This window comes from Triticum aestivum, chromosome 4A (genome assembly GCF_018294505.1).
Source record: "Triticum aestivum cultivar Chinese Spring chromosome 4A, IWGSC CS RefSeq v2.1, whole genome shotgun sequence".
Lineage (NCBI taxonomy): Eukaryota > Viridiplantae > Streptophyta > Magnoliopsida > Poales > Poaceae > Triticum > Triticum aestivum.
The window spans coordinates 616585761-616612082 of record NC_057803.1 but is presented as its reverse complement, the minus strand read 5'-3'; the positions used below and the strand labels follow the sequence as shown (position 1 = coordinate 616612082).

The 26322-nt window shown below is 42.4% G+C and overlaps 1 protein-coding gene across 1 annotated transcript; it reads left to right on the top strand.

Moving 5' to 3' along the window:
* The first annotated feature begins 24338 nt into the window (after nt 1–24338).
* On the top strand, nt 24339–25577 carry LOC123082644 (NAC domain-containing protein 20-like). Its single transcript, XM_044504942.1, has one exon. The coding sequence runs from the start codon at nt 24460–24462 to the stop codon at nt 25399–25401; it is 942 nt and encodes a 313-aa protein (XP_044360877.1). The 5' UTR covers nt 24339–24459; the 3' UTR covers nt 25402–25577.
* The last annotated feature ends 745 nt before the right edge of the window (nt 25578–26322 follow it).

The following is a 26322-nucleotide window of genomic DNA, read 5'->3' as shown; positions in this document are numbered from 1 at the left end:
AGCCATAGATTCATCAAAAAAAGCAAACAACACACGAAAAACAGAATCTGTCAAAAACAGAACAGTCTGTAGTAATCTTTAACTAACACAAACTTCTGGAACTCCAAAAATTCATCCAAAATAGGACAGCCTAGATAATTTGTTTATTGATCAGCAGGAATTCGAATCAATATTTTATCACATCCTGGTGATTTTTAAAAATTATTTTCGTGTACAGAAAATTTCTGGAATTTTTAGCAAGATCAAATAACTATCATCCAAGAAGATCCTATAGGTTAAACTTGGCACAAACACTAATTAAAACATAAAAACACATATAAGCAGAGGCTAGATCAAATATTTATTCCTAAACAGAAGCAAAAAGCAAAAAACTAAAAATAAAATTGGGTTGCCTCCCAACAAGCGCTATCGTTTAACGCCCCTAGCTAGGCATAATAGCAAAGATGGATCTAGGTATTGCCATCTTTGGTAGGCAATCCACAAGTGGCTCTCATAATAGATTCATAAGGTAATTTTATTCTCTTTCTAGGGAAGTGTTCCATGCATTTCCTTCACGGAAATTGGAATCTAATATTCCCTTCCTTCATATCAAATTGCACCAATCGTTCTAAGGAAAGGTCTACCAAGAATAATAGGACATGAAGGATTGCAATCTATATCAAGAACAATAAAATCTACGGGCACATAATTCCTATGTACAAAAATAAGAACATCATTGATTCTTCCCATAGGTTTCTTAATGGTGGAATCCGCAAGGTGCAAGTTTAGAGAGCAATCATCAAAATCACGGACACCTAGCAAATCGCACAAAGTTTTTGGGATCGTGGAAACACTAGCACCCAAATCACACAAAGCATAGCATTCGTGATCTTTAATTCTAATTTTAATATTAGGTTCCCACTCATCATAAAGTTTTCTAGGGATAGAAACTTCCAACTCAAGTTTTTCTTCATAAGATTGCATCAAAGCATCAACGATATGTTTGGTATAGGTTTTATTTTTACTATAAGCATGTGGAAAATTTAGCACGGATTGCAACAAGGAAACACAATCTATCAAAGAGCAATTATCATAATTAAATTCCTTGAAATCCAAAATAGTGGGTTCATTAATATCTAGAGTTTTGATCTCTTCAATCCCACTTTTACCAATTTTTGCATCAAGATCTAAAAACTTCGAATTTTTGGAACACCTTCTAGGTAAAGGTGGATCATATTCAGTCCCATCATTATCAAGATTCATATTGCAAAACAAAGATTTAATAGGGGACACATGAATAACTTTTAGATCTTCATCTTTATTTTCATAAAAATTAGAAGAACACGCTTTCACAAAGCAATCTTTCTTAGCACGCATCCTAGAGGTTCTTTCTTTGCACTCGTCAATGGAAATTCTCATGGATTTGAGAGACTCATTGATATCATGCTTAGGTGGAATAGATCAAAGTTTCAAAGAATCAACATCAAGAGAAATTCTATCAATGTTCCTAGCCAATTCATCAATCTTAGGCAACTTTTCTTCAAGCAAAGCATTGAAATTCTTTTGCGAATTCATAAATTCTTTAACACTAGTCTCAAATTCAGAGGGGATCTTATTAAAATTTCCATAAAATTGTTGTAGGAATTACCATAATTATTAGAGGGATTACTAGGATACGGCCTAGGATTAAAGTTTCCTCTATACGCGTTGTTACAAAAATTATTCCTACCAACAAAATTCACATCCATAGATTCATTATTATTCTCAATCAAAGTAGACAAAGACATATCATTAGGATCAGAAGAAACACTTTTATTAGCAAATAATTTCATAAGTTGATCCATCTTTCCACTCAAAACATTAATTTCTTCTATCGCATGCACTTTTTTATTAGTAGATCTTTCAGTGTGCCATTGAGAATAATTAACCATAATATTATCTGAGAGTTTAGTAGCTTCTCCTAAAGTGATTTCCATAAAAGTGCCTCCCGCGGCCGAATCTAAAAGATTTCTAGAAGCAAAATTCAATCCAGCATAGAAATTTTGTATAATCATCCACAAATTCAAACCATGTGTAGGGCAATTACGTATCATTAATTTCATACTCTCCCAAGCTTGTGCAACATGTTCATGATCAAGTTGCTTAAAATTCATAATATCGTTTCTAAGAGAGATAATCTTAGTGGGAGGAAAATACTTAGAGATAAAAGCATCTTTGCACTTATTCCAAGAATCAATACTACTTTTAGGCAAAGACGAAAACCAAGCTTTAGCACGATCTCTAAGCGAAAAAGGAAATAGCTTCAATTTAACAATATCATTGTCCACATCTTTCTTATTTTGCATATCACACAAATCAACGAAGCTATTTAGATGGGTAGCGGCATCTTCACTAGGAAGGCCGGCGAATTGATCTTTCATGACAAGATTCAACATAGCAGTATTGATTTCACAAGATTCAGTATCGGTAAGAGGAGCAATCGGAGTGCTAAGAAAATCATTGTTGTTGGTATTGGTGAAGTCACACAATTTAGTATTATCTTGAGCCATCGTGACAAGCAAGCAATCCAACACACAAGCAAACAAGAAGCGAGCAAAAAAGAGGCGAACGGAAAAGAGAGGGCGAATAAAATGGCAAGGGTGAAGTGAGGGAGAGGAAAACGAGAGGCAAATTGCAAATAATGTAATGCGGGAGATAAGGGTTTGTGATGGGTACTTGGTATGTTGACTTTTGCGTAGACTCCCCGGCAACGGCGCTAGAAATGGCTCATTGTCGGGAGATCAAATCTTGACTTGACTTGGTGTAAGCCTCCCCGGCAACGGCGTCAGAAATCCTTCTTGCTACCTCTTGAGCACTGCGTTGGTTTTGAAGGAAATATGCCCTATAGGCAATAATAAGGTTATTATTTATTTCCTTATATCATGATAAATGTTTATTATTCATGCTAGAATTGTATTAACCGGAAACATGATACATGTGTGAATACATAGACAAACAGAGTGTCACTAGTATGCCTCTACTTGACTAGCTCGTTAATCAAAGATGGTTATGTTTCCTAGCCATAGACAAAGAGTTGTCATTTGATTAACGGGATCACATCATTAGGACAATGATGTGATTGACTTGACCCATTCCGTTAGCTTAGCACTAGATCGTTTAGTATGTTGCTATTACTTTCTTCATGACTTATACATGTTCCTATGACTATGAGATTATGCTCCCGTTTACCGGAGGAACACTTTGTGTGCTACCAAACGTCACAACGTAACTGGGTGATTATAAAGGTGCTCTACAGGTGTCTCCGAAGGTACTTGTTGGGTTGGCGTATTACGAGATTAGGATTTGTCACTCCGATTGTCAGAGAGGTATCTCTGGGCCAACTCAGTAATGCACATCACTTAAGCCTTGCAAGCATTGCAACTAATGAGTTAGTTGCGGTATGATGTATTACGGAATGAGTAAAGAGACTTGCCGGTAACGAGATTGAACTAGGTATTGAGATACCGACGATCGAATCTCGGGCAAGTAACATACCTATGACAAAGGGAACAACGTATGTTGTTATGCGGTCTGACCGATAAAGATCTTCGTAGAATATGTGGGAGCCAATATGAGCATCCAGGTTCCGCTATTGGTTATTGACCGGAGACGTGTCTCGGTCATGTCTGCATAGTTCTCGAACCCGTAGGGTCCGCACGCTTAACGTTTCGATGACAGTTGTATTATGAGTTTATATGTTTTGATGTATCGAAGGTTGTTCTGAGTGCCGGATGTGATCACGGACATGACGAGGAGTCTCGAAATGGTCGGGACATGAAGATCGATATATTAGAAGCCTATGTTCGGATATCGGAAGTATTCCGGGTGAAATCGGGATTTTACCGGAGTACCGAGGGGTTTCCGGAACCCCCCGGGGGCTTAATGGGCCATACTGGGCCTTTGTGGAGAAGAGGAGAGGCGGCCAGGGCAGGCCCGCGCGCCCCTCCCCCTAGTCCGAATAGGACAAGGAGAGGGGGGCGGCGCTCCCCCCTTTTCCTTCCGCTCTCCCTCCTCTTCCCCCCTCCACATCCAACAAGGAAAAGGGAGGGAGTCCTACTCCCGGTGGGAGTAGGACTGCTCCTGGCACGCCCCCTCCTGGCCGGCCGCACCTCCCCCTTGCTCCTTTATATACGGGGCCAAGGGGGCACCCTAGAGAAACAACAATTGATCGTTTGATCTTTTAGCCGTGTGCGGTGGCCCCCTCCACCATAGTCCACCTCGATAATACTATAGTGGTGCTTAGGCAAAGCCCTGCGTCGGTAGAACATCATCATCGTCACCACGCCGTCGTGCTGACGAAATTCTCCCTCAACACTCGGCTGGATCGGAGTTCGAGGAACGTCATCGGGCTGAACGTGTGCTGAACTCGGAGGTGTCGTACGTTCGGTACTTGATCGGTCGGATCGTGAAGACGTATGACTACATCAACCGCGTTGTGCTAACGCTTCCGCTTTCGGTCTACGAGGGTACGTGGACAACACTCTCCCCTCTCGTTGCTATGCATCACCATGATCTTGCGTGTGCGTAGGAATTTTTTTGAAATTACTGCATTCCCCAACAGTGGCATCTGAGGCTGGTTTTATGTGTAGATGTCATATGCACGAGTAGAACATAAGTGAGTTGTGGGCGATATAAGTCATACTGCTTACCAGCATGTCATATTTTGGTTCGGCGGTATTGTTGGATGAAGCGGCCCGGACCGACATTACGCGTACGCTTACGCGAGACTGGTTCTACCGACGTGCTTTGCACACAGGTGGCTGGCGGGTGTCAGTTTCTCCAACTTTAGTTGAACCGAGTGTGGCTACGCCCGGTGCTTGCGAAGGTTAAAACAACACCAACTTGACAAACTATCGTTGTGGTTTTGATGCGTAGGAAAGAACGGTTCTTGCTCAGCCCGTAGCAGCCACGTAAAACTTGCAACAACAAAGTAGAGGACGTCTAACTTGTTTTTGCAGGGCATGTTGTGATGTGATATGGTCAAGACGTGATGACATATAAGTTGTTGTATGAGATGATCATGTTTTGTTGAAGTTATCGGCAACTGGCAGAAGCCTTATGGTTGTCTCTTTATTGCATAAGATGCAAGCGCCAAATAATTGCTTTACTTTATCTCTATGCGATAGCAATAGTTGTAAGAGCAATAGTTGGCGAGACGACCATGTGACCACACATTGATATAGATCAAGATGATGGAGATCATGGTGTCATGCCGGTGACGATAGAGATCATGACGGTACTTTGGAGATGGAGATCAAAGGCGCAAGAAGATCATGGCCATATCATGTCACATATTTTGATTGCATATGATGTTTATCTTTTATACATCTTATTTTGCTTAGCTCGACGGTAGCATTATAAGATGATCTCTCACTAAATTTCAAGATAAAATTGTTCTCCCTGAGTATGCACCGTTGCCAAAGTTCGTCGTGCCTAGACACCACGTGATGATGGGGTGTGATAAGCTCTACGTCCATCTACAACGGGTGCAAGCCAGTTTTGCACATGCAGAATACCCAGGTTAAACTTGGCGAGCCTAGCATATGCAGATATGGCCTCGGAACACTAAGACCGAAAGTTCGAGCGTGAATCATATAGTAGATATGATCAACATAGTGATGTTCACCATTGAAAACTACTCCATTTCACGTGATGATCGGTTATGGTTTAGTTGATTTGGATCACGTGATCACTTAGATGATTAGAGGGATGCCTATCTAAGTGGGAGTTCTTAAGTAATATGATTAATTGAACTTTAATTTATCATGAACTTAGTCCTGGTAGTATTAGCATATCTATGTTGTAGATCAATAGCTCGCGTTTAGCTCCCCTATTTTATTTTTGATATGTTCCTAGAGAAAAATAAGTTGAAAGATGTTAGTAGCAATGATGCGGATTGGATCCGTGATCTGAGGTTTATCCTCATTGCTGCATAGAAGAATTATGTCCTTGATGCACCGCTAGGTGACATACCTATTGCAGGAGCAGATGCAGACGTTATGAACGTTTGGCTAGCTCAATGTGATGGCGATGACTACTTGATAGTTTAGTGCACCATGCTTAACGGATTAGAATCGGGACTTCAAAGACGTTTTGAACGTCATGGACAATATGAAATGTTCCAGGAGTTGAAGTTAATATTTGAAGCAAATACCCGAGTTGGGAGATATGAAGTCTCCAACAAGTTCTATAGCTAAAAGATGGAGGAAATAGCTCAAGCAGTGAGCATGTGCTCAGATTGTCTGGGTACTATAATCGCTTGAATCAAGTGGGAGTTAATCTTCCAGATAAGATAGTGATTGCCAGAATTCTCTAGTCACCATCACCAAGTTAGTAGAACTTCGTGATGAACTATAATATGCAAGGGATAACGGAAACGACTCCCAAGCTCTTCGTGATGCTGAAATCAACGAAGGTAGAAATCAAGAAAAACATCAAGTGTGTTGATGGTTGACAAGACCACTAGTTTCAACAAAAGGGCAAAGGGAAGAAGGGGAACTTCAAGAAGAACGGCAAGCAAGTTGCTGCTCAAGTGAAGAAGCCCAAGTCTGGTCCTAAGCCTGAGACTAAGTGCTTCTACTGCAAAGGGACTGGTCACTGGAAGTGGAACTGCCCCAAGTATTTGGCGGATAAGAAGGATGGCAAAAGTGAACAAAGGTAGTGTACTTTACTAGTGTTTATAGCAACCCCTCGGCATTTGATACTCGTTCAGTTGCTAAGAGTAGTAACTCGAAACGGGAGTTGCAGAATAAACAGAAACTAGTAAAGGGCGAGGTGACGATGTGTGTTGGAAGTAGTTCCAAGATTGATATGATCATCATCGCACACTCCCTATACTTTCGGGATTAGTGTTGAAACTAAATAAGTGTTATTTGGTGTTTGCGTTGAGCATGAATATGATTTGATCATGTTTGTTGCAATATGGATATTCATTTAAATTAGAGAATAATTGTTGTTCTATTTACATGAATAAAACCTTCTATGGTCATACACCCAATAAAATGGTTTGTTGGATCTCGATCGTAGTGATACACATATTCATAATATTGAAGCCAAAAGATGCAAAGTTAATAATGATAGTGCAACTTATTTGTGGCACTGCCGTTTAGGTCATATTGGTGTAAAGCGCATGAAGAAAATCCATGCTGATGGGATTTTGAAATCACTTGATTATGAATCACTTGATACTTGCGAACCATGCCTTATGGGCAAGATGACTAAAACGCCGTTCTCCAGAACTATGGAGCGAGCAACAGATTTGTTGGAGATCATACATACTGATGTATGTGGTCCGATGAATATTGAGGCTCGCGGCGGGTATCGTTATTTTCTCACCTTCACAGATGATTTGAGCAGATATGGGTATATCTACTTGATGAAACATAAGTCTGAAACATTTGAAAAATTCATATAATTTCAGAGTGAAGTGGAAAATCATTGTAAATAAAGTTTCTACGATTTGATCGTGGAGGAGAATATTTGAGTTACGAGTTTGGTCTTCATTTGAAACAATGCGGAATAGTTTCGCAACTCATGCCACCTGGAACACCACATCGTAATGGTGTGTCCGAACGTCGTAACCATACTTTAGTAGATATGGTGCGATCTATGATGTCTCTTACCGATCTACCACTATCGTTTTGGGGTTATGCATTAGAGACAGCTACATTCACATTAAATAGGGCACCATCTAAATCCGTTGAGACGACACCGTATGAACTATGGTTTGGCAAGAAACCTAAGCTGTCGTTTCTTAAAGTTTGAGGTTGCAATGCTTATGTGAAAAAGTTTCAACCTGATAAGCTCAAACCCAAATCGGAGAAGTGTGTCTTTGTAGAATACCCAAAAGAAAATGTTGGGTACACCTTCTATTACAGATCCGAAGGCAAGATAATAATTGCTGAGAATGGATCCTTTCTAGAGAAGGAGTTTCTCTCGAAAGAAGTGAGTGGGAGGAAAGTAAAACTTGATGAGGTAACTGTACCTGCTCCCTTATTGGAAAGTAGTTCATCACAAAAATCTGTTCATGTGACTCCTACACTAATTAGTGAGGAAGCTAATGATGATGATCATGTAACTTTAGATCAAGTTACTACCGAACCTCTTAGGTCAACCAGAGTAAGATCCGCACCAGAGTGGTATGGTAATCTTTTTCTAGAGGTCATGTTACTTGACCATGACGAACCTACGAACTATGAGGAAGTGGTGATGAGCCCAGATTCCGCGAAATGACTTGAGGCCATGAAATCTGAGATAGGATCCATGTATGAAAACAAAGTATGGACTTTGGTGGAATTGCCCGATGATTGGCAAGCCATAGAAAATAAATGGATCTTCAAGAGGAAGACAGACACTAATAGTAGCTAGTGTTACTATCTACAAAGCTAGACTTGTTGAAAAAGGTTTTGACAAAGTTCAAGGTGTTGACTACGATGAGATTTTCTCACTCATAGCGATGCTTAAGTCTGTCTGAATCATGTTAGCAAATTGCCACATTTTATGAAATCTGGCAAATGGATGTCAAAACTACATTCCTTAATGGATCTCTTAAAGAAGAGTTGTATATGATGCAACCAGTAGGTTTTGTCGATCCTAAAGGTGCTGACAAAGTGTGCAAAGCTCCAGCGATCCATTTTTGGACTGCTGCAAGCATCTCAGAGTTGGAATATACGCTTTGATAAGTTGATCAAAGCATATAGTTTTATACAGACTTGGGTGAAGCCTGTATTTACAAGAAAGTGAGTGGGAGCACTACAGCATTTCTGATAAGTATATGTGAATGACATATTGTTGATCGGAAATAATGTAGATTTATTCTGCAAAGCATAAAGGAGTGTTTGAAAGGAGTTTTTCAAAGAAAGACCTCGGTGAAGCTGCTTACATATTGAGCATCAAGATCTATAGAGATAGATCAAGACGCTTGATAAGTTTTTTAAATAAGTACATACCTTGACAAGATTTTGAAGTAGTTCAAAATGGAACAGTCAAAGAAAGAGTTCTTGGTTGTGTTACAAGGTGTGAAATTGAGTAAGACTCAAAAACCGACCACGACAGAAGATAGAAAGAGAATGAAAGACATTTCCTATGCCTCAGCCATAGGTTCTATAAAGTATGCCATGCTGTGTACCAGATCTATTGTATACCCTACACTGAGTTAAGCAAGGGAGTACAATAAGGATATGTTTCTCGATTATGGAGGTGACAAAAGGTTCGTCGTAAAGGGTTATGTCGATGCAAGTTTTGACACTGATCCAGATGACTCTAAGTCTCAATCTGGATACATATTGAAAGTGGGAGCAATTAGCTAGAGTAGCTCCGTGCAGAGCATTGTTGACATAGAAATTTGCAAAATACATGCGGATCTGAATGTGGCAGACCCGTTGACTAAACTTCTCTCACAAGCAAAACATGATCACACTGTAGTACTCTTCGGGTGTTAATCACATAGCGATGTGAACTAGATTATTGACTCTAGTAAACCCTTTGGGCGTTGGTCACATGACGATGTGAACTATGGGTGTTAATGACATGGTGATGTGAACTATTGGTGTTAAATCACATGGTGATGTGAACTAGATTATTGACTCTAGTGCAAGTGGGAGACTGAAGGAAATATGCCCTAGAGGCAATAATAAAGTTATTATTTATTTCCTTATATCATGACAAATGTTTATTATTCATGCTAGAATTGTATTAACCGGAAACATGATACATGTGTGAATACATAGACAAACAGAGTGTCACTACTATGCCTCTACTTGACTAGCTCGTTAATCAAAGATGGTTATGTTTCCTAGCCATAGACAAAGAGTTGTCATTTGATTAACGGGATCACATCATTAGGAGAATGATGTGATTGACTTGACCCATTCCGTTAGCTTAGCACTAGATCGTTTAGTATGTTGCTATTGCTTTCTTCATGACTTATACATGTTCCTATGACTATGAGATTATGCAACTCCCGTTTACCGGAGGAACACTTTATGTGCTACCAAATGTCACAACGTAACTGGGTGATTATAAAGGTGCTCTACAGGTGTCTCCGAAGGTGTTGGGTTGGCGTATTTCGAGATTAGGATTTGTCACTCCTATTGTCGGAGAGGTATCTCTGGGCCCACTCGGTAATGCACATCACTTAAGCCTTGCAAGCATTGCAACTAATGTGTTAGTTGCGGGATGATGTATTACAGAACGAGTAAAGAGACTTGTCGGTAATGAGATTGAACTAGGTATTGAGATACCGACGATCGAATCTCGGGCAAGTAACATACCGATGACAAAGGGAACAACGTATGTTGTTATGCGGTCTGACCGATAAAGATCTTCGTAGAATATGTGGGAGCCAATATGAGCATCCAGGTTCCGTTATTGGTTATTGACCGAAGACGTGTCTTGGTCATGTCTGCATAGTTCTCAAACCCGTAGGGTCCGCACGCTTAACGTTTCAATGATAGTTGTATTATGAGTTTATATGTTTTGATGTACCGAAGGTTGTTCGGAGTCCCGGATGTGATCACGGACATGACGAGGAGTCTCGAAATGGTCGATACATGAAGATTGATATATTGGAAGCCCATGTTTGGATATCGGAAGTATTCTGGGTGAAATCGGGATTTTACCGAAGTACCGAGGGGTTACCGGAACCCCCCGGGGGCTTAATGGGCCATAGTGGGCCTTTGTGGAGAAGAGGAGCGGTGGCCAGGGCAGGGCCGCACGCCCCTCCCCCCTAGTCCGAATAGGACAAGGAGAGGGGGGCGGCGCCCCCCCTTTTCCTTCCTCTCTCCCTCCTCTTTCCCCCTCCACTCCAAGTCCAACAAGGAAAAGGGAAGGAGTCCTACTCCAGGTGGGAGTAGGACTCCTCCTGCCGCGCCCCCTCCTGGCTGGCCACACCTCCCCCTTGCTCCTTTATATACGGGGGCAAGGAGGCACCCTAGAGACACAACAATTGATCGTTTTATCTTTTAGCCATGTGCGGTGCCCCCCTCCACCATAGTCCACCTCGATAATACTGTCGCGGTGCTTAGGCGAAGCCCTGCATCGGTAGAACATCATCATCGTCACCACGTCGTCGTGCTGACGAAACTCTCCCTCAACACTCGGCTGGATCGGAGTTTGAGGGACGTCATCGGGCTAAACGTGTGCTGAACTTGGAGGTGTCGTACATTCGGTATTTGATCGGTCGGATCGTGAATACGTACGACTACATCAACCGTGTTGTGCTAACGCTTCCGCTTTCGATCTACGAGGGTACGTGGACAACACTCTCCCCTCTCGTTGCTATGCATCACCATGATCTTGCGTGTGCGTAGGACATTTTTTGAAATTACTACGTTCCCCAACAGGTTTTCCCTTGAAGAGGAAAGGGTGATGCAGTAAAGCAGCGTAAGTATTTCCCTCAGTTTTTGAGAACCAAGGTATCAATCCAGTAGGAGGCCACACACGAGTCCCTCGCACCTACACAAACAAATAAAATCCTCACAACCAACGTGATAAAGGGGTGTTCAATCCCTTCACGGTCACTTACGAAAGTGAGATCTGATAGATATGATAAGATAATATTTTTGGTATTTTTATGATAAAGATGCAAAGTAAAGAAAGCAAAATAAAAACGGTAATAGAAATAGCTAAGTGTTGGAAGATTAATATGATGGAAAATAGATCCGGGGGCCATAGGTTTCACTAGTGGCTTCTCTCAAGAGCATAAGTATTACGGTGGGTGAACAAATTACTGTTGAGCAATTGACAGAATTGAGCATAGTTATGAGAATATCTAGGTATGATCATGTATATAGGCATCACGTCTGTGACAAGTAGACCGACTCCTACCTGCATCTACTACTATTACTCCACACATCGATCACTATCCAACATGCATCTAGAGTATTAAGTTCATAAGAACAGAGTAACGCTTGAAGTAAGATGACATGATGTAGAGGGATAAATTCATGCAATATGATGTAAACCCCATCTTGTTATCCTCGATGGCAACAATACAATACGTGCCTTGCTGCCCCTACTGTCACTGGGAAAGGACACCACAAGATTGAACCCAAAGCTAAGCACTTCTCCCATTGCAAGAAAGATCAATCTAGTAGGCCAAACCAAACTGATAATTCGAAGAGACTTGCAAAGATAACCAATCATACATAAAAGAATTCAGAGAAGATTCAAATATTGTTCATAGATAAACTTGATCATAAACCCACAATTCATCAGTCTCAACAAACACACCGCAAAAGAAAATTACATCGAATAGATCCCCACAAGAGAGGGGGAGAACACTGTATTGAGAACCAAAAAGAGAGAAGAAGCCATCTAGCTAATAACTATGGACCCAAAGGTCTAAGGTAAACTACTCACACATCATGGAGAGGCTATGGTGTTGATGTAGAAGCCCTCCGTGATCGACGCCCCATTCGGCGGAGCTCCGGAAAAGGCCCCAAGATGGGATCTCACGGGTACAGAAGGTTGCGGTAGTGGAATTAGGATTTTGGCTCCGTATCTAGTAGTTTGGGGGTACGTAGGTATATATAGGAGGAAGAAGTATGTTGGTGGAGCAACATGGGGCCCACGAGGGTGGAGGGCGCGCCCAGGGGGGTAGGCGCGCCCCCTACCTCGTGCCTTCCTGGTTGATGTCTTGATGTAGGGTCCAAGTCCTCTGGATCACATTCATTCCGAAAATCACGTTCCCGAAGGTTTCATTCTGTTTGGACTCCGTTTGATATTCTTTTTCTGCGAAACTCTGAAATAGGAAAAAAAACAATTCTGGGTTGGGCCTCCGATTAATAGATTAGTCCCAAAATAATATAAAAGTGTATAATAAATCCCATTAAACATCCAAAATAGAATATAATATAGCATGGAACAATAAAAAATTATAGATACGTTGGAGACGTATCAATGCAGGCAGGAGTTAGTCTACTTGATACGGACATGATGCCTATATTCATGATCATTGCCTTAGATATTGTCATAACTTTGCGCTTTTCTACCAATTGCTCGGTAGTAATTTGTTCACCCACCGTAATATTTTCTATCTTGAGAGAAGCCTCTAGTGAAACCTATGGCCCCCGGGTCTATTTTCAATCATATAAATTTCCTATCTACAATTTTAGTTTCCGATTTACTTCCTTTGCAATCTTTTACTTTCCGTTCCATCAACCAAAAATACCAAAAATATTACTTTACCGTTTATCCATCTCTATCAGATCTCACTTTGCAAATAACCGTGAAGGGATTGACAACCCCTTTATCGTGTTGGGTGCAAGTTGGTGTTTGTTTGTGCAGGTATTCGCTGACTTGCGCGTTGTCTCCTACTGGATTGATACCTTGGTTCTCAAAAGCTAAGGGAAATACTTACTCTACTTTGCTGCATCACCCTTTCCTCTTCAAGGGAAAAACCAATGCAAGCTCAAGAAGTAGCAGGAAGAATTTCTGATGCCATTGCCGGGGAGATCTATGCCAAGCCAAGACATACCAAGTACCCATCATAAACTCTCATCTCTCACATTTCATTATTTGCCATTAGCCTCTCGTTTTCCTCTCCCCCACTTCTAAAATGGTTTTCGAAAAGATTTTCCTTTTCTTCGCCCTTCTTCCATTCGTATTTTCGTTTGCCTTGATGTCTTATTTGGCTCGTTTGCTCGTTTGGTTGGAATAATCATGTATTTATTGCAAATCAGAGAACCTAAGATTTATGGATCCTCATCCGCTTGCTAATCATTTTAAGAGATCCAATTACTATGAACCAATTGCTAGTGAGTTTTGTGCACTAGATTGTCTTTATGAAGTTTTGCTTGAAATTCATGAATCTGGAAATTGTGAGGAAGTACTCTATGAAGTGATTCACGATAGATCTTTGAATAAAAAGCATGATTGCAATGATGTTATTATAAATTCTATTAATGTCAATTGTGCTAATAATATGCAAAACCCTAAGCTTGGGGATGCTAGTTTTGCTATGTCCATTACTTGTTGTAATGATCATGATTGGGTGATTCTTCTTATGATCTTGAAAATTTATTTAAGCCACATAATGAATATGAGATTGATAATAATGTTTGCAATAATATTGAAAGTGGGTTTGTAAGAGTGTCAACTTTAGATCCCACATATTTGGATGATGTTCAATATTACGAAGTTTTTGATAAAAGTGGGTTCAAAGAGGTCATGACTTTATTTTATGATTATCCCACTATTTTGGAAGAGTGTCAACTTTCCATGCATGTGGTTCATAAAGAGAATATTTTATGTGATAGTTATATTGTTGAGTTTGAATATGATCCCACATGTAATTATTATGAGAGAGGAAAATATGGTTGTAGAAATCTTCATGTTACAAAATTACCTCTCGTTTTGTTCAGATTGCAATTGTTTCTTTCTTCTTCCTTGCATATGGTGGTTTTTGCTTGTCTTGATAATTTGTTTGCCTATAAGAAGACTGTGCATAGGAAGTATGTTAGACTTAGATGTGTTTGTCACATGTTTTATGATGCTCTCCATGCGCTTCCATTCTCGTCTTTCATGTGAGCATCATTGAAATCTCAATGCCTAGCTAAAAGGCTTTAAAGAAAAGCGCTTGTTGGGAGACAACCCAATATTTTTCCTTTTTGTTTTTCAATAAATAATTCCTCTAGCCTCTGGTTACATGTGGTTTTGTGTTTTAAGTAGTGTTTGTGCCAAGTAAGACCTTTGAGATAGCTTACGGTGATAGTTGATTTTATCTTGCTGAAAAACATAAACTTTTGCGCTCATTCCCAGAATTGGTAAAAATCACAGGAGCATGGTAAAATATTGATTCTTTTTGCAAAAGATTAATAAACAAATTGGTTAGGTCTTCCTAATTTTTCAGATTTTTTGAAGTTACAGAAGTATTCGAAATATCCAGATTGCTACAAATTGTTCTATTTTTTACATATTCTGTTTTCTATGTATTGTTTGCTTATTTTGATGAACCTATGACTAGTATCGGGGGTATGAACAATGGAAAAGTTGGAATACAGTAGATATTACACCAAAATAAATAAAGAGTGAGTTCACAACAGTGCCAAAAGTGGTGATTTATTTTCTTATACTAACGGAGCTTATGAGGTTTTCTGTTGAGTTTTGTGTTGTGAAGTTTTCAAGTTTTGGGTAAGGATTTGATGGACTATGGAATAAGGAGTGGCAAGAGCCTAAGCTTGGGGATGCCCAAGGCACCCCAAGGTGATATTCAAGGATACCAAGAGCCTAAGCTTGGGGATGCCCCGGAAGGCATCCCCTCTTTCATCTTCGTCTATCGGTAACTTTACTTGAGGCTATATTTTTATTCACCACATGATATGTGTTTTGCTTGGAGCGTCTTATATGATTTGAGCCTTTGCTTTTTTAGGTTGCCACAATCATTCTTGCTGTACATACCTTTTGAGAGAGACACACATGAATCGTGATTTATTAGAATACTCTTTGTGCTTCACTAATATCTTTTGAGCTAGGAAATATTGCTCTAGTGCTTCACTTATATCTTTTAGAGAACGGTGGTGGTTTTATTTTATAGAAATTGATGAACTCTCATGCTTCACTTATATTATTTTGAGATTCTCTAAACAGCATGGTAATTTGCTTTGGTTATAAATTTAGTCCTAATATGATAGGCATCCAAGAGGGATATAATAAAAACTTTCATATAAAGTGCATTGAATGTTATGAGAAGTTTGATCCCTTATGATTATTTTGAGATATGAAGATGGTGATATTAGAGTCATGCTAGTGAGTAGTTGTGATTCCTTGCACATCCCGGTACACCGCCTAAGGCATTCATATAGAGTCATGTTTTTAAATAAGTATCGAGTTGTAATTCTTGAGTTGTAAGTAAATAAAAGTGTGATGATCTTCATTATTAGAGCATTGTCCCATGTGATGAAAGGAAGATGGAGACTATGATTCCCCCACAAGTCGGAATGAGACTTCACACGAAAAAAAGAGGCCAAAAAAATGAGAGAAGGCCCAAATAAAAAAAATGAGAGAAGAGAGAAGGGGCAATGCTACTATCCTTTATCTTCATGATAGAGAGTCTCCTATGTTATCACTTTCATATACTAGTGGGAATTTTTCATTATAGAACTTGGCTTGTATATTCCAATGACGGGCTTTCTTCAAATTGCCCTACGTCTTCGTGAGCAAGCAAGTTGGATGCACACCCACTTAGTTTCCTTTTTGAGCTTTCATAAACTTATAGCTCTAGTGCATCCGTTGCATGGCAATCCCTACTCACTCACATTGATATCTATTAATGGGCATCTCCATAGCCCGTTGATACGCCTAGTTGATTTGAGACTATCTCCTTTTTGTATTCTCCACAACCACCGTCTATTCCACCTATAATGATATGTCCATGGCTCACGCTCATGTATTGCGTGAAAGTTGAAAAAGTTTGAGAACATCAAAAGTACGAAACAATTGCTTGGCTTGTCATCTGGGTTGTGCATGATTTAAATATTTTGTGTGATGAAGATGGAGCATAGCCAGACTATATAATTTTGTAGGGATAAGCTTTCTTTGGTCATGTTATTTTGAGAAGACATAATTATCTTGTTAGTATGCTTGAAGTATTATTGTTTTATGTCAATATTAAACTTTTTTTTGAATCATACGGATCTGAACATTCATGCCACAATAAAGAAATTACATGGATAAATATGTTAGGTAGCATTCCACATCAAAAAATCTGTTTTTATCATTTACCTACTCGAGGACGAGCAGGAATTAAGCTTGGGGATGCTTGATACGTCTCCAATGTATCTATAATTTTTTATTGTTCCATGCTATTATATTATCTGTTTTGGATGTTTTATATGCATTAATATGCTATTTTATATTATTTTTGGGACTAACCTATTAACCTAGAGCCTAGTGCCAGTTTCTGTTTTTTCCTTGTTTTAGAGTTTCGCAGAAAAGGAATACCAAACAGAGTCCAAACGGAATGAAACTTTCGCGATGATTTTTCTTGCACCTGAAGACATCCAGAGGACTTGGAGTACACGTCAGGGAAGCCACGAGGCAGCCACAAGGACGGAGGGCGCGCCCCCCACCCTTGTTGGCCCCTCATGACTCCACAGACCTATTTCTTCCACCTATATATTCTCAAATATTCCAAAACCTACCAAGAGAGCCACAAAAACACGTTTCCACCGCCGCAACATTCTGTACCCATGAGATCCCATCTAGGGGCCTTTTCGGCGTCCTGTCGGAGGGCTTCTACATCAACACCATTCCCTCTCCGATGAAGCGTGAGTAGTTTACCTCAGACCTACGGGTCCATAGCTAGTAGCTAGATGGCTTCTTCTCTCTCTTTGATTCTCAATACCATGTTCTCCTCGATATTCTTGGAGATCTATCCGATGTAATACTCTTTTGCGGTGTGTTTGCCGAGATCCAATGAATTATGGATTTATGATCAGCTTATCTGTGAATATTATTTGAATCTTCTCTGAATTCTTATATGCATGATTTGATATCTTTGCAAGTCTCTTCAAACTATCGATTTGGTTTGGCCAACTAGATTGGTTTTTCTTGCAATGGGAGAAGTGCTTAGCTTTGGGTTCAATCTTGTGGTGCTCGATCCCAGTGACAGAAGGGGAACCGACACGTAATGTATTGTTGCCATCAAGGATAATAAGATGGTTTACATCATATTGCTTGAATTTATCCCACTACATCATGTCATCTTACTTAATACTTTACTCTTTTCTATGAACTTAATACTAGACGCATGTTGGATAGCGGTCGATGTGTGGAGTAATAGTAGTAGGTGCAGGCAGGAGTCAGTCTACTTGATACGGACGTGATGCCTATATTCATGATCATTGCCTTAGATATCGTCATAACTTTGCGCTTTTCTATCAATTGCTTGGCAGTAATTTGTTCACCCACCGTAATATTTTCTATCTTGGGAGAAGCCTCTAGTGAAACCTATGGCCCGCGGGTCTATTTTCCATCATATAAATTTCCTATCTACAATTTTAGTTGCCGATTTACTTCCTTTGCAATCTTTTACTTTCTGTTTCATAAACCAAAAATACCAAAAATATTACTTTACCTTTTATCCATCTCTATCAGATCTCATTTTGCATATAACCGTGAAGGGATTGACAACCCTTTATCACGTTGGGTGCAAGTTGGTGTTTGTTTGTGCAGGTATTCGGTGACTTGCGCGTTGTCTCCTACTGGGTTGATACCTTGGTTCTCAAAAGCTGAGGGAAATACTTAGTCTACTTTGCTGCATCACCCTTTCCTCTTTAAAGGAAAACCAATGGAAGCTCAAGAAGTAGAATAGGCCATGGAGAAGTTATAATTGAGTAGCTACAACGCAAAAATAAAATATGAATGAGCTTTCAACAGTACTTAAAGTGGTGGTTTGCGTTATTATACTAACAGATCTCACAGGGGTTTTGTTAAGTTTTATGTGATTGAAGTTTTCAAGTTTTGGGTGAGATCGTGGATGAAGGAATAAGGAGTCACTACTAGAGAAAAGCCTAGCAGCAGCGCGGGTTTTAGGCCTATCAGTAGCGCGGGCAGGAGCGCTACTGGTACGGCGCTACAGCTAAAGGTTTGCAGTAGCATGGGTTAACCCATGCTACTGCTATATCGACTTAGTAGTAGCGCTTTCTCCAAACAGCGCTACTGGTAATTACTAGTAGCGCTTCTCCCAGCCCGCGCTACTACTATTATTCCGTATTTTATTTCTTTTTTATTTCATGGTGTATTCATACACCTCTATACAAGTTTTGATACAGTAGCAATGTAGAGATTGTTTTTACATCATAATCAGTTATTGCATCACTGGATGAAAGAACCGTGGACTAGTTTCAAGTGGATGGACATCCACTTGAAACTAATCTGCGGTTCTTTCACGCAATGATATAATAAATATCATCGTCATCATATCATTAACGGCTTATCATCATAATACATCATTGTCATATAACACCTCCTCATGATCATCGTTTTCATCAATGAGACATCACATAGCAAGTTGGTCACTAGTCATAATCACAACTACTCCTCATCATCAACTCTAACACATTATACCACATAATAAACATATTGTACCTCATAGGACCTACTACATTCTCTTAGGACCTACTATATTCTCTAAGGTAAAATAGCAAAAAACAAGATAGCCCCTGACTCTCCATTATGGAGAATGGAGATTATCCTGTCTCCAATTCTTGCCTTTCGCTTAATGTTGCTTCCAAGAACCTCCTTTCGACTGTCATTTTTTTTCATTCTTTGATTAGCATGTGTTTATCGGTTTTAGAAATCCGATATGCACAGGTGACATCCGTAGGATGACCTGGCTGTATGTTCAGAACATCAAGGCGACCATTCTGATACATCAGATGAGGCACACAATCCATTGAGATTTTCTGTTGAAAAACATAGTAATAACTTCGTAGTTAGCAATGATGTAGTAGTTTTAGAAGTATGCAAAAGATGCACGAATGTCGTAATAGTAAAAAATCTTACCAGGGTATCTCCATAGAAGTTACCTTGGTTCAACACATGCACTAGTGGCACGTATTCACCATAATTTGGAGGAGTTCGATAATAGGTATTGTAATTCTCAAGATTAGTACAAAATGCAATCAGATGATTTTTCTCCTTATAAGTTAATTCGGAGCCATCGGTGTAGTGGGTTTTGTCTACCATCTTCCGCACATTCTTTGAAGAATGAAATTAAGCTGTCAATGGAAATAAGCTGTCAAATATTTTGAAATAAACAATATAAATTCGTTAATAACTATGTTTGAGAAACTCACATAGCGGTAGAATCGGAAGCGTATCAACAAGGACCCAAATGTTCATATTGTCTTGCTCGATGTCAGGATCACCATTCTCGGTTTCATGCTCATTCTCCAGAGACTGTCACTGAGACTGACACGGAGACTGACACTGATGTGATGATCGAGGTCCTTGACCACGGGTATGGTTACTTGACTGGTTTTGACTCTGCAGAGTTTGTACTCTTTATCCACAGCCAACGGATTTCAGTAGTCACCAAGGACTAGTTCCGTTTACGGTATTTTAGAAGAAACACGTCTAACCAGTACACACCCGTTCCACATTCTGCTGCCAGGAATCACCCTAGGCAACGTTCACAAAAAACTTTAAGACGGGGAGGCCACAACCTCGACTATCATGGGATCAAATTTATATCGCGCGCTCTAAGGGGTGCCCCCCTCTCGGTCCCAACCGGAAACACCCATGCTCCTGACCGGATGACGGGCTTTAATCCAGGGCCATGGAACCCTCATCACGGCCCCTCTATTTGGTGTGTACAAGAAAAGAGGTTTGCAACTTACTAAACCGCATTCTTTGTAGAAAACATGTGGTAGCACGGAAGGGGACGAACGGGAACAAGATTTGATCCACGTTAACACTGGAGTTACACGGTTGACATAAGACTGGTATGCTTCAACAATACTAGCTTACAACCTATCATTCCACCACATGATCAGGTTATCTCACCATCATATGAACACATCAAACTTCGAAGCTCACCTGTAGCTTGCCTTGCATGCAATATAACATTCACTAATGCTTATATAAACATGACATGAGAAAACTACTCAAGCAAACATGCAAAACACTCATCATATCAAAGGTTCAAACATGCTTGCCTGGTTCGGAGTAGTCGGAGTCTAGCTCGGCGAAGTTTGCGGTTCCGTCACCTCCTTCGGTATCTATGGTATAAAAAAATCGGATACTAACGTGAATACCGTGCGTGCATAAAAATTGTTCCAACTATTTTTCAAATAAATATGATAAAAAACTAGACAGAAAAATAAATATGACAGAAAAAGAATCAACTAAAAATCATCTTTGGTTTAAAAGTTATTAAGATTTTAGTCCAGGGACTCATCTGTGATGAAACAGAAAATTTACAGGGGCTAGTTTAGAAAAACAGAAAACACTTCGGTTAAAAATACGCCAGCCCAAAGGGAAAACGTACTTTGCCCGAAGGCGCTTTCAGAAAACGTTTCAAATAGAAGAGGAGGGGCTGACGAGGGGGTCCCACCCGTCGTGTTTAAAAATTTGAAAAAGAAACAGAGCACACCGGCGCCCGAGGATTGCGGTGGTCGCCGGTGTGGATCCACGGCGAGGTAGGGGAAACTGAGAGTACCTACGGGTTCACGGAGCTCTTCCGCGTCTGTGGGTGGAGTTGGTCGTCGGCGAGCACCACATCGAGGGCTGCAGACGCCAAATTGAGGCTAGGGTCAGAAGAGTGGGAGCACTAGGAGGCTACTGGCAAGGTTTGGGAGGCGGGGGTGCCCTCACCGGAGCGAATCGTGCCGGAGCCCGAAGCGGATCGGGGCGGCCGGAGTTGGGGAAGAAGGCTCTCCCGAGGCCCTCCGATGAGCGTGGCGAGGTTCTGAGGAGAGGAGGTGAGGTGCTGGGTTGAGGACGAGCTCGGGGTCGCTATTTATATTCGGCCCGAGGCGGTTGCCGAGAACGGGATAACTCCGACGAGCGATTACGACGAGGCAGTGGTCGGGCTGGAGGTTTAGGTGATTGGGCATCATCGTGTTGGTCCACTGGTTCTGTTCAAGGGCTAAACTTGGTATGACTAGGGTGATACTCCAAGCTCTCGACGGAACGGCCTCACGGGCACGTCAGCGGCAGGGAGCGTGCTCTGTGCTTTCCAGGCCACGACGACGGCTCTGCAACACGTACAGGGAAGGGGACGGCCACGCGGAGGCTCTTGGAGGATTGGGCGGTGCTGGACGGCGCCGTTCCACACTGAGCCTCTCTGGCGGCCGCAGCGAGTGTTGCTGTCGCCGCTCACGGGGGCGATGTACCCCTGCCAGCTCACCGCCGACGCTCGCAACCGTCCAGGCAACCGTGCGGCGCGATGGATAAGGAGGGGAGCAGTGAGCAAGGCGCCAACGCGCGCACTGGCGAGATCGACGCCAAGTTCTGAAGAAAACGACACCGACGACTGAACCAAAACACTGAAACTCTGAATTTTGACAGGAACAGTGCATGCCAACTGTTCGACGAAATGATTTAGGCACGTGAAAAAAATTTCTGGAGCTGGGACTTGGTGAGGTGGTCTCTTGATGTATCTAGAGGCTGCCTGATTTATCTCAGATTTTTAGGAAGAGAAAAAGAATGAATTTCACCAAAAATGGCAAATCTGGTCCAAACTTGCAGTAAGCAAATTTTGGAAAAATTTGAACTGTGGACCAGTGGATCTTGATGGATCTTGGTTGAGGGTACCAAGGACTAGTTGGGGTAATTTGCTTGGGCTCAGAAACTTAAAGGATCAGGTACTTCCTTTGTAAATCCCAAGAATCCAAACTAAATTACAGAAAAATGTTTGAGGATAAATCAAATAGAAATAAAATCTAAAAGAGGTTGAAACTTGCTGGAATTGGATGTTTGACTTGACCGAAGGTAGAGAGCTGGGTTTGGAAGAAAGATTTCAACATGTGACATGGCAAAAGAGAAAGGTTTGAATGGGAAAAGAATAAATCCAAAATCCATAGGATTTCTTTTTAATAGAAGGAATTGTAAAAACTTTCCAAAAATCATTTTGGGTTGAGCCAACACAAGATGGAAATCCCTCAAGACCAAAGATCAAGATTTGGATGAACCCATAAAAAATACTTGTCATAAATGAAAATTTTGAGGAGAGTCTTTTAAAAAAAATTTAAATAACCTCCTTCAAATCAAATAAATAATTTGATAAAACCAAATCAAAGTTTTTGGAGTGTTACATTGAGCAAGCCAGGTATTGATCAAATACACTAGGCAACAGTTGAGGGCATGTCAGGCAACTGACTCATAAAACTCCAGCAAAAGTCTGACAACTGAATCCCAAACTTAAGCAAAAAAGACATATCTGTAAAAACAAACATGAGCATCGAGCCACAGCACACAACCTCATACACACACATTTCAACAATAGGAAACTACAGCATAGGTACATTGTTGCATGAAAAAAAAATGCTAGGCAACTATATGAGCAGCCTATGAGCGGTTGTTGCGCAACTCAGCAGATCAACAACCTATGCACGATAACATCTCCATTCCCCTCCCTCCACACGTGACGACATCCAACTGAGCATCACCAAGCCTTGAATGCCCTCGAATCCTATCTCACCAGTACCCAACCCAAAACTCTTCCTAATCAGTTCCAAAACAGTTAACCTATGCATAATCTCTTCCCTAATCTCTTACAAGGGCAAAGGTACTCAGTGATTTCGCCCAAAACTCAGTAGATCTGACAAGCCTACACAAAAATGGGATCGAGATGAACTGTCCTGGGATTCTGCCCTCCGCCCAACAGCAAGGCGATTCTGCTCCTCCGCGCGAACCACACGGCGATGGCGCGCGCGTCGTTCCTCCTCGGCCGCGTCTCCGGCGCTGCAGCGCCTTCCGCCTCCGACTGCTATGTGCTGCGGGTGTAGGCATATGGCCCCGGTCGCCGCACCACGCGCAACATCCAGCTTAACCCCTCCCTTCACGCCGTGCATGCTATCCCTTCCTCACTCCGGCGGAAGACGGCCGCCCAATCGCCGCCATGCCGCCGGCTGCTCTGGATTTGGGGGATTGGAAGGAAAGGTGATGCGCTCCCCTGCGCCCGGGAACAGTTTCGAAATGGGAGGAAACGGAAGTGGGGAGGGGGAGACGAACTGCAAGGACCCACGACCGCTCTAAGCACCCAACGGGTCTCGACCGCGACGCCACGACCAGGGGACACCTGGTGCACGCATCGATAAAAGGTGGTTTTCACTTGGGAAGCACGCGGGCCGCGAGATCAGGATCGGACGGCGCGCGAGCGCTTTGCTCTGTAAGACAAACGAGCCAGCGCCCACTTTTTAGGTTTTAGGATTTGCAAAAGGCTCACCGGAGCGGAGAAGCTATGGTTTTGCTGCTTTGGCAGCGTAAGCATGACGCCAGCCAGACACACGCGTTCGTATGAGCCAGCTCCGCGTGGATACATGTATCGATCGCACTGGATCCATTTTAGCTACGGACTAGGAGTAGATCATTGCTGCGTTTTGATCCTTCTTTCTTACAGCCGGTCATATATACAACTCCTATCCGAATCCTGGGCGGGCTCAGAGCCTCACCCTCCAACCTCCCTCCTTTTCCGGAAGGAGGGAGTAGCTACATACCCAGGCAAGGCCAGCTAGGGTTACGTTCTAACACACCCAGGCACGATCTAACAGACGCGCACATGCATTCCATTTTACGTTCGGATTGCTGCGTTCCATCTTCAGGTCGTAGTTGATAGTACGTAGGGCCGATCATACATACAACTCCTATCCATATAAGCTAAGCCTAAGCTAGCTACGTACCCAGCTAGGCAAGGCAAGCAGCTAGCAAGCCAGGGTTACACGCACGATCCATCCATCTCGTGCCCTAGCTACTGCGTACCTAGCTAGCTCTGCGATGGCCGACGGCAAGCTGGATCCTCCCGCCGGCTACGCCTTCGACCCAGCCGAGCACGAGCTGATCACCAAGTTCCTCCGCCCACGGATCGCCGACGCCTTCTTCGCCAGCCGCCTCATCCACGAGTTCGACGCCTACTCCGCCGCCCCCGGCGACCTCGTCGAGATGTATCAACACGCGCAAGGAACGGACAAGGGCGACGGGAAAGGGGGCGTCTGGTACTTCTTCACCCCTGCCCGTCGTCACCAGACCAAAGGCGGCCGCGGTGGCGGGAGGCGGCAGCGCGGCGTGGCCGACGCTGGCGAGGGTTACTACTGGCACTCGGAGAAGGGCGGGATCCCCGTGCTAGACAACCAAGGTAAACTCGTAGGCCATAGACGAAACCTCAGCTACGTCAAGAAGTTGCCGGGAGAGAAAGAGAGGATCAGGATCGGCTGGTGCATGAACGAGTACAGCGATGACAAGCAAGACGGCTTGGTGCTCTGCAAGGTCTGCGTGTCTCGTCACAGGAGCGAGACCACATACGACGAGGTAATCAATGCTCCCGGTTCCAGGAAAAGGAAGGCCGCCGACGTCCAGCACCCGGATGCTCCACGTCCCCAAACCCCACGCCGCCAGGAACCGCCGATCGTCCAACAACCCGGGATGCTTCACGAGTATGGGCGCTGGTTCATGTCCGACGAAGGTGAGACGTTGTTGCCGCCCGGAGTAGTGGACGACGGCAGCGTGGATCCAGGCGGGTTCTTCACCGCCGACATGCTTCAAGATTTTCCCGAGCTCCATGACGCTGCGGTGGCACAGGGGATCTTGCCCGGCAAACTCGACGGTGAAGTCCAAGAAGGCACTAGCGCTGCAGAGGATGAAGACGACGCCTTCAGGTGCACGTTAGATGAGCTGCTCGGCTTGTGCGACGACACGACTGTGGCATGCCCTACCATGTGATGGCCGAATGTACCATGGAAGACCGCGACATCTGCAGCCAGGAGATGTTTCAGGATATAGAAGCTAGTGTAGCTCAATGGTCTACTTGCTAGTCTAGCTTTGATGTATGTGGTGATTAAGAAGCAAGATGTTGCTAATTGTACTGGTGATGAACAAGGCAGCAATTCATGTGCAGATTAATTGATTTTTTTTTATATGTTGACTTTCGATCTTCTTAAGCTTGAAGACATCTTTGCTAGTTAATAGAGCATGCATGGACGATGAGATCAGCCCTCTTTGATGCAAAACAAAGCCTGGATGATCTATCATGCAAGATGCTTGCGTAGTGCTAGGCCTTTCCATTTCGCTAGTTAACTCAATGCACTCTCGTGCATATATAAGCAAATGCTAATTTTCTACCATGTCGTTTTCGCCTGTCTCTCTGCATGTGCGTGGTCTCGAAAAGCATAAAGATTGCTTGTTTGGTTAATTGTCTGGATAGATGAGTTGATGCAATCAAAACATACTCACTGTGAGCATGTACAATCTAAGACAGCCTTATCATATACACCATCTTTTACAATAGGTAGAATTGTCTTATCTTATTACCAAGAGATCATCTTTTAGCGAAGAAAAGGTACTCTTATTTATTTCTCCTCGAACTCGACAATTATCCTAAGTGACATTGCTAAGACCACACCACTATGCCCGAACTTAAGACATATACCATATGTGCATCACCTTCTTCACATCTGATTACCCATGCATATGTGTCCATGTTAGAAATAATCTTGATGATACACATAATTAGATACCCCTCCCGCGAGCGACGCGGAGGGGAAACCCTAGCCGCCAACCCCCGGGCCCCCCTCCCCCCACCTCTCCCCTCGCCGCCGCCGGCTCGCGCGGAAGGGCGAAGCCCTATCTGCGTCGGCGGCGGCG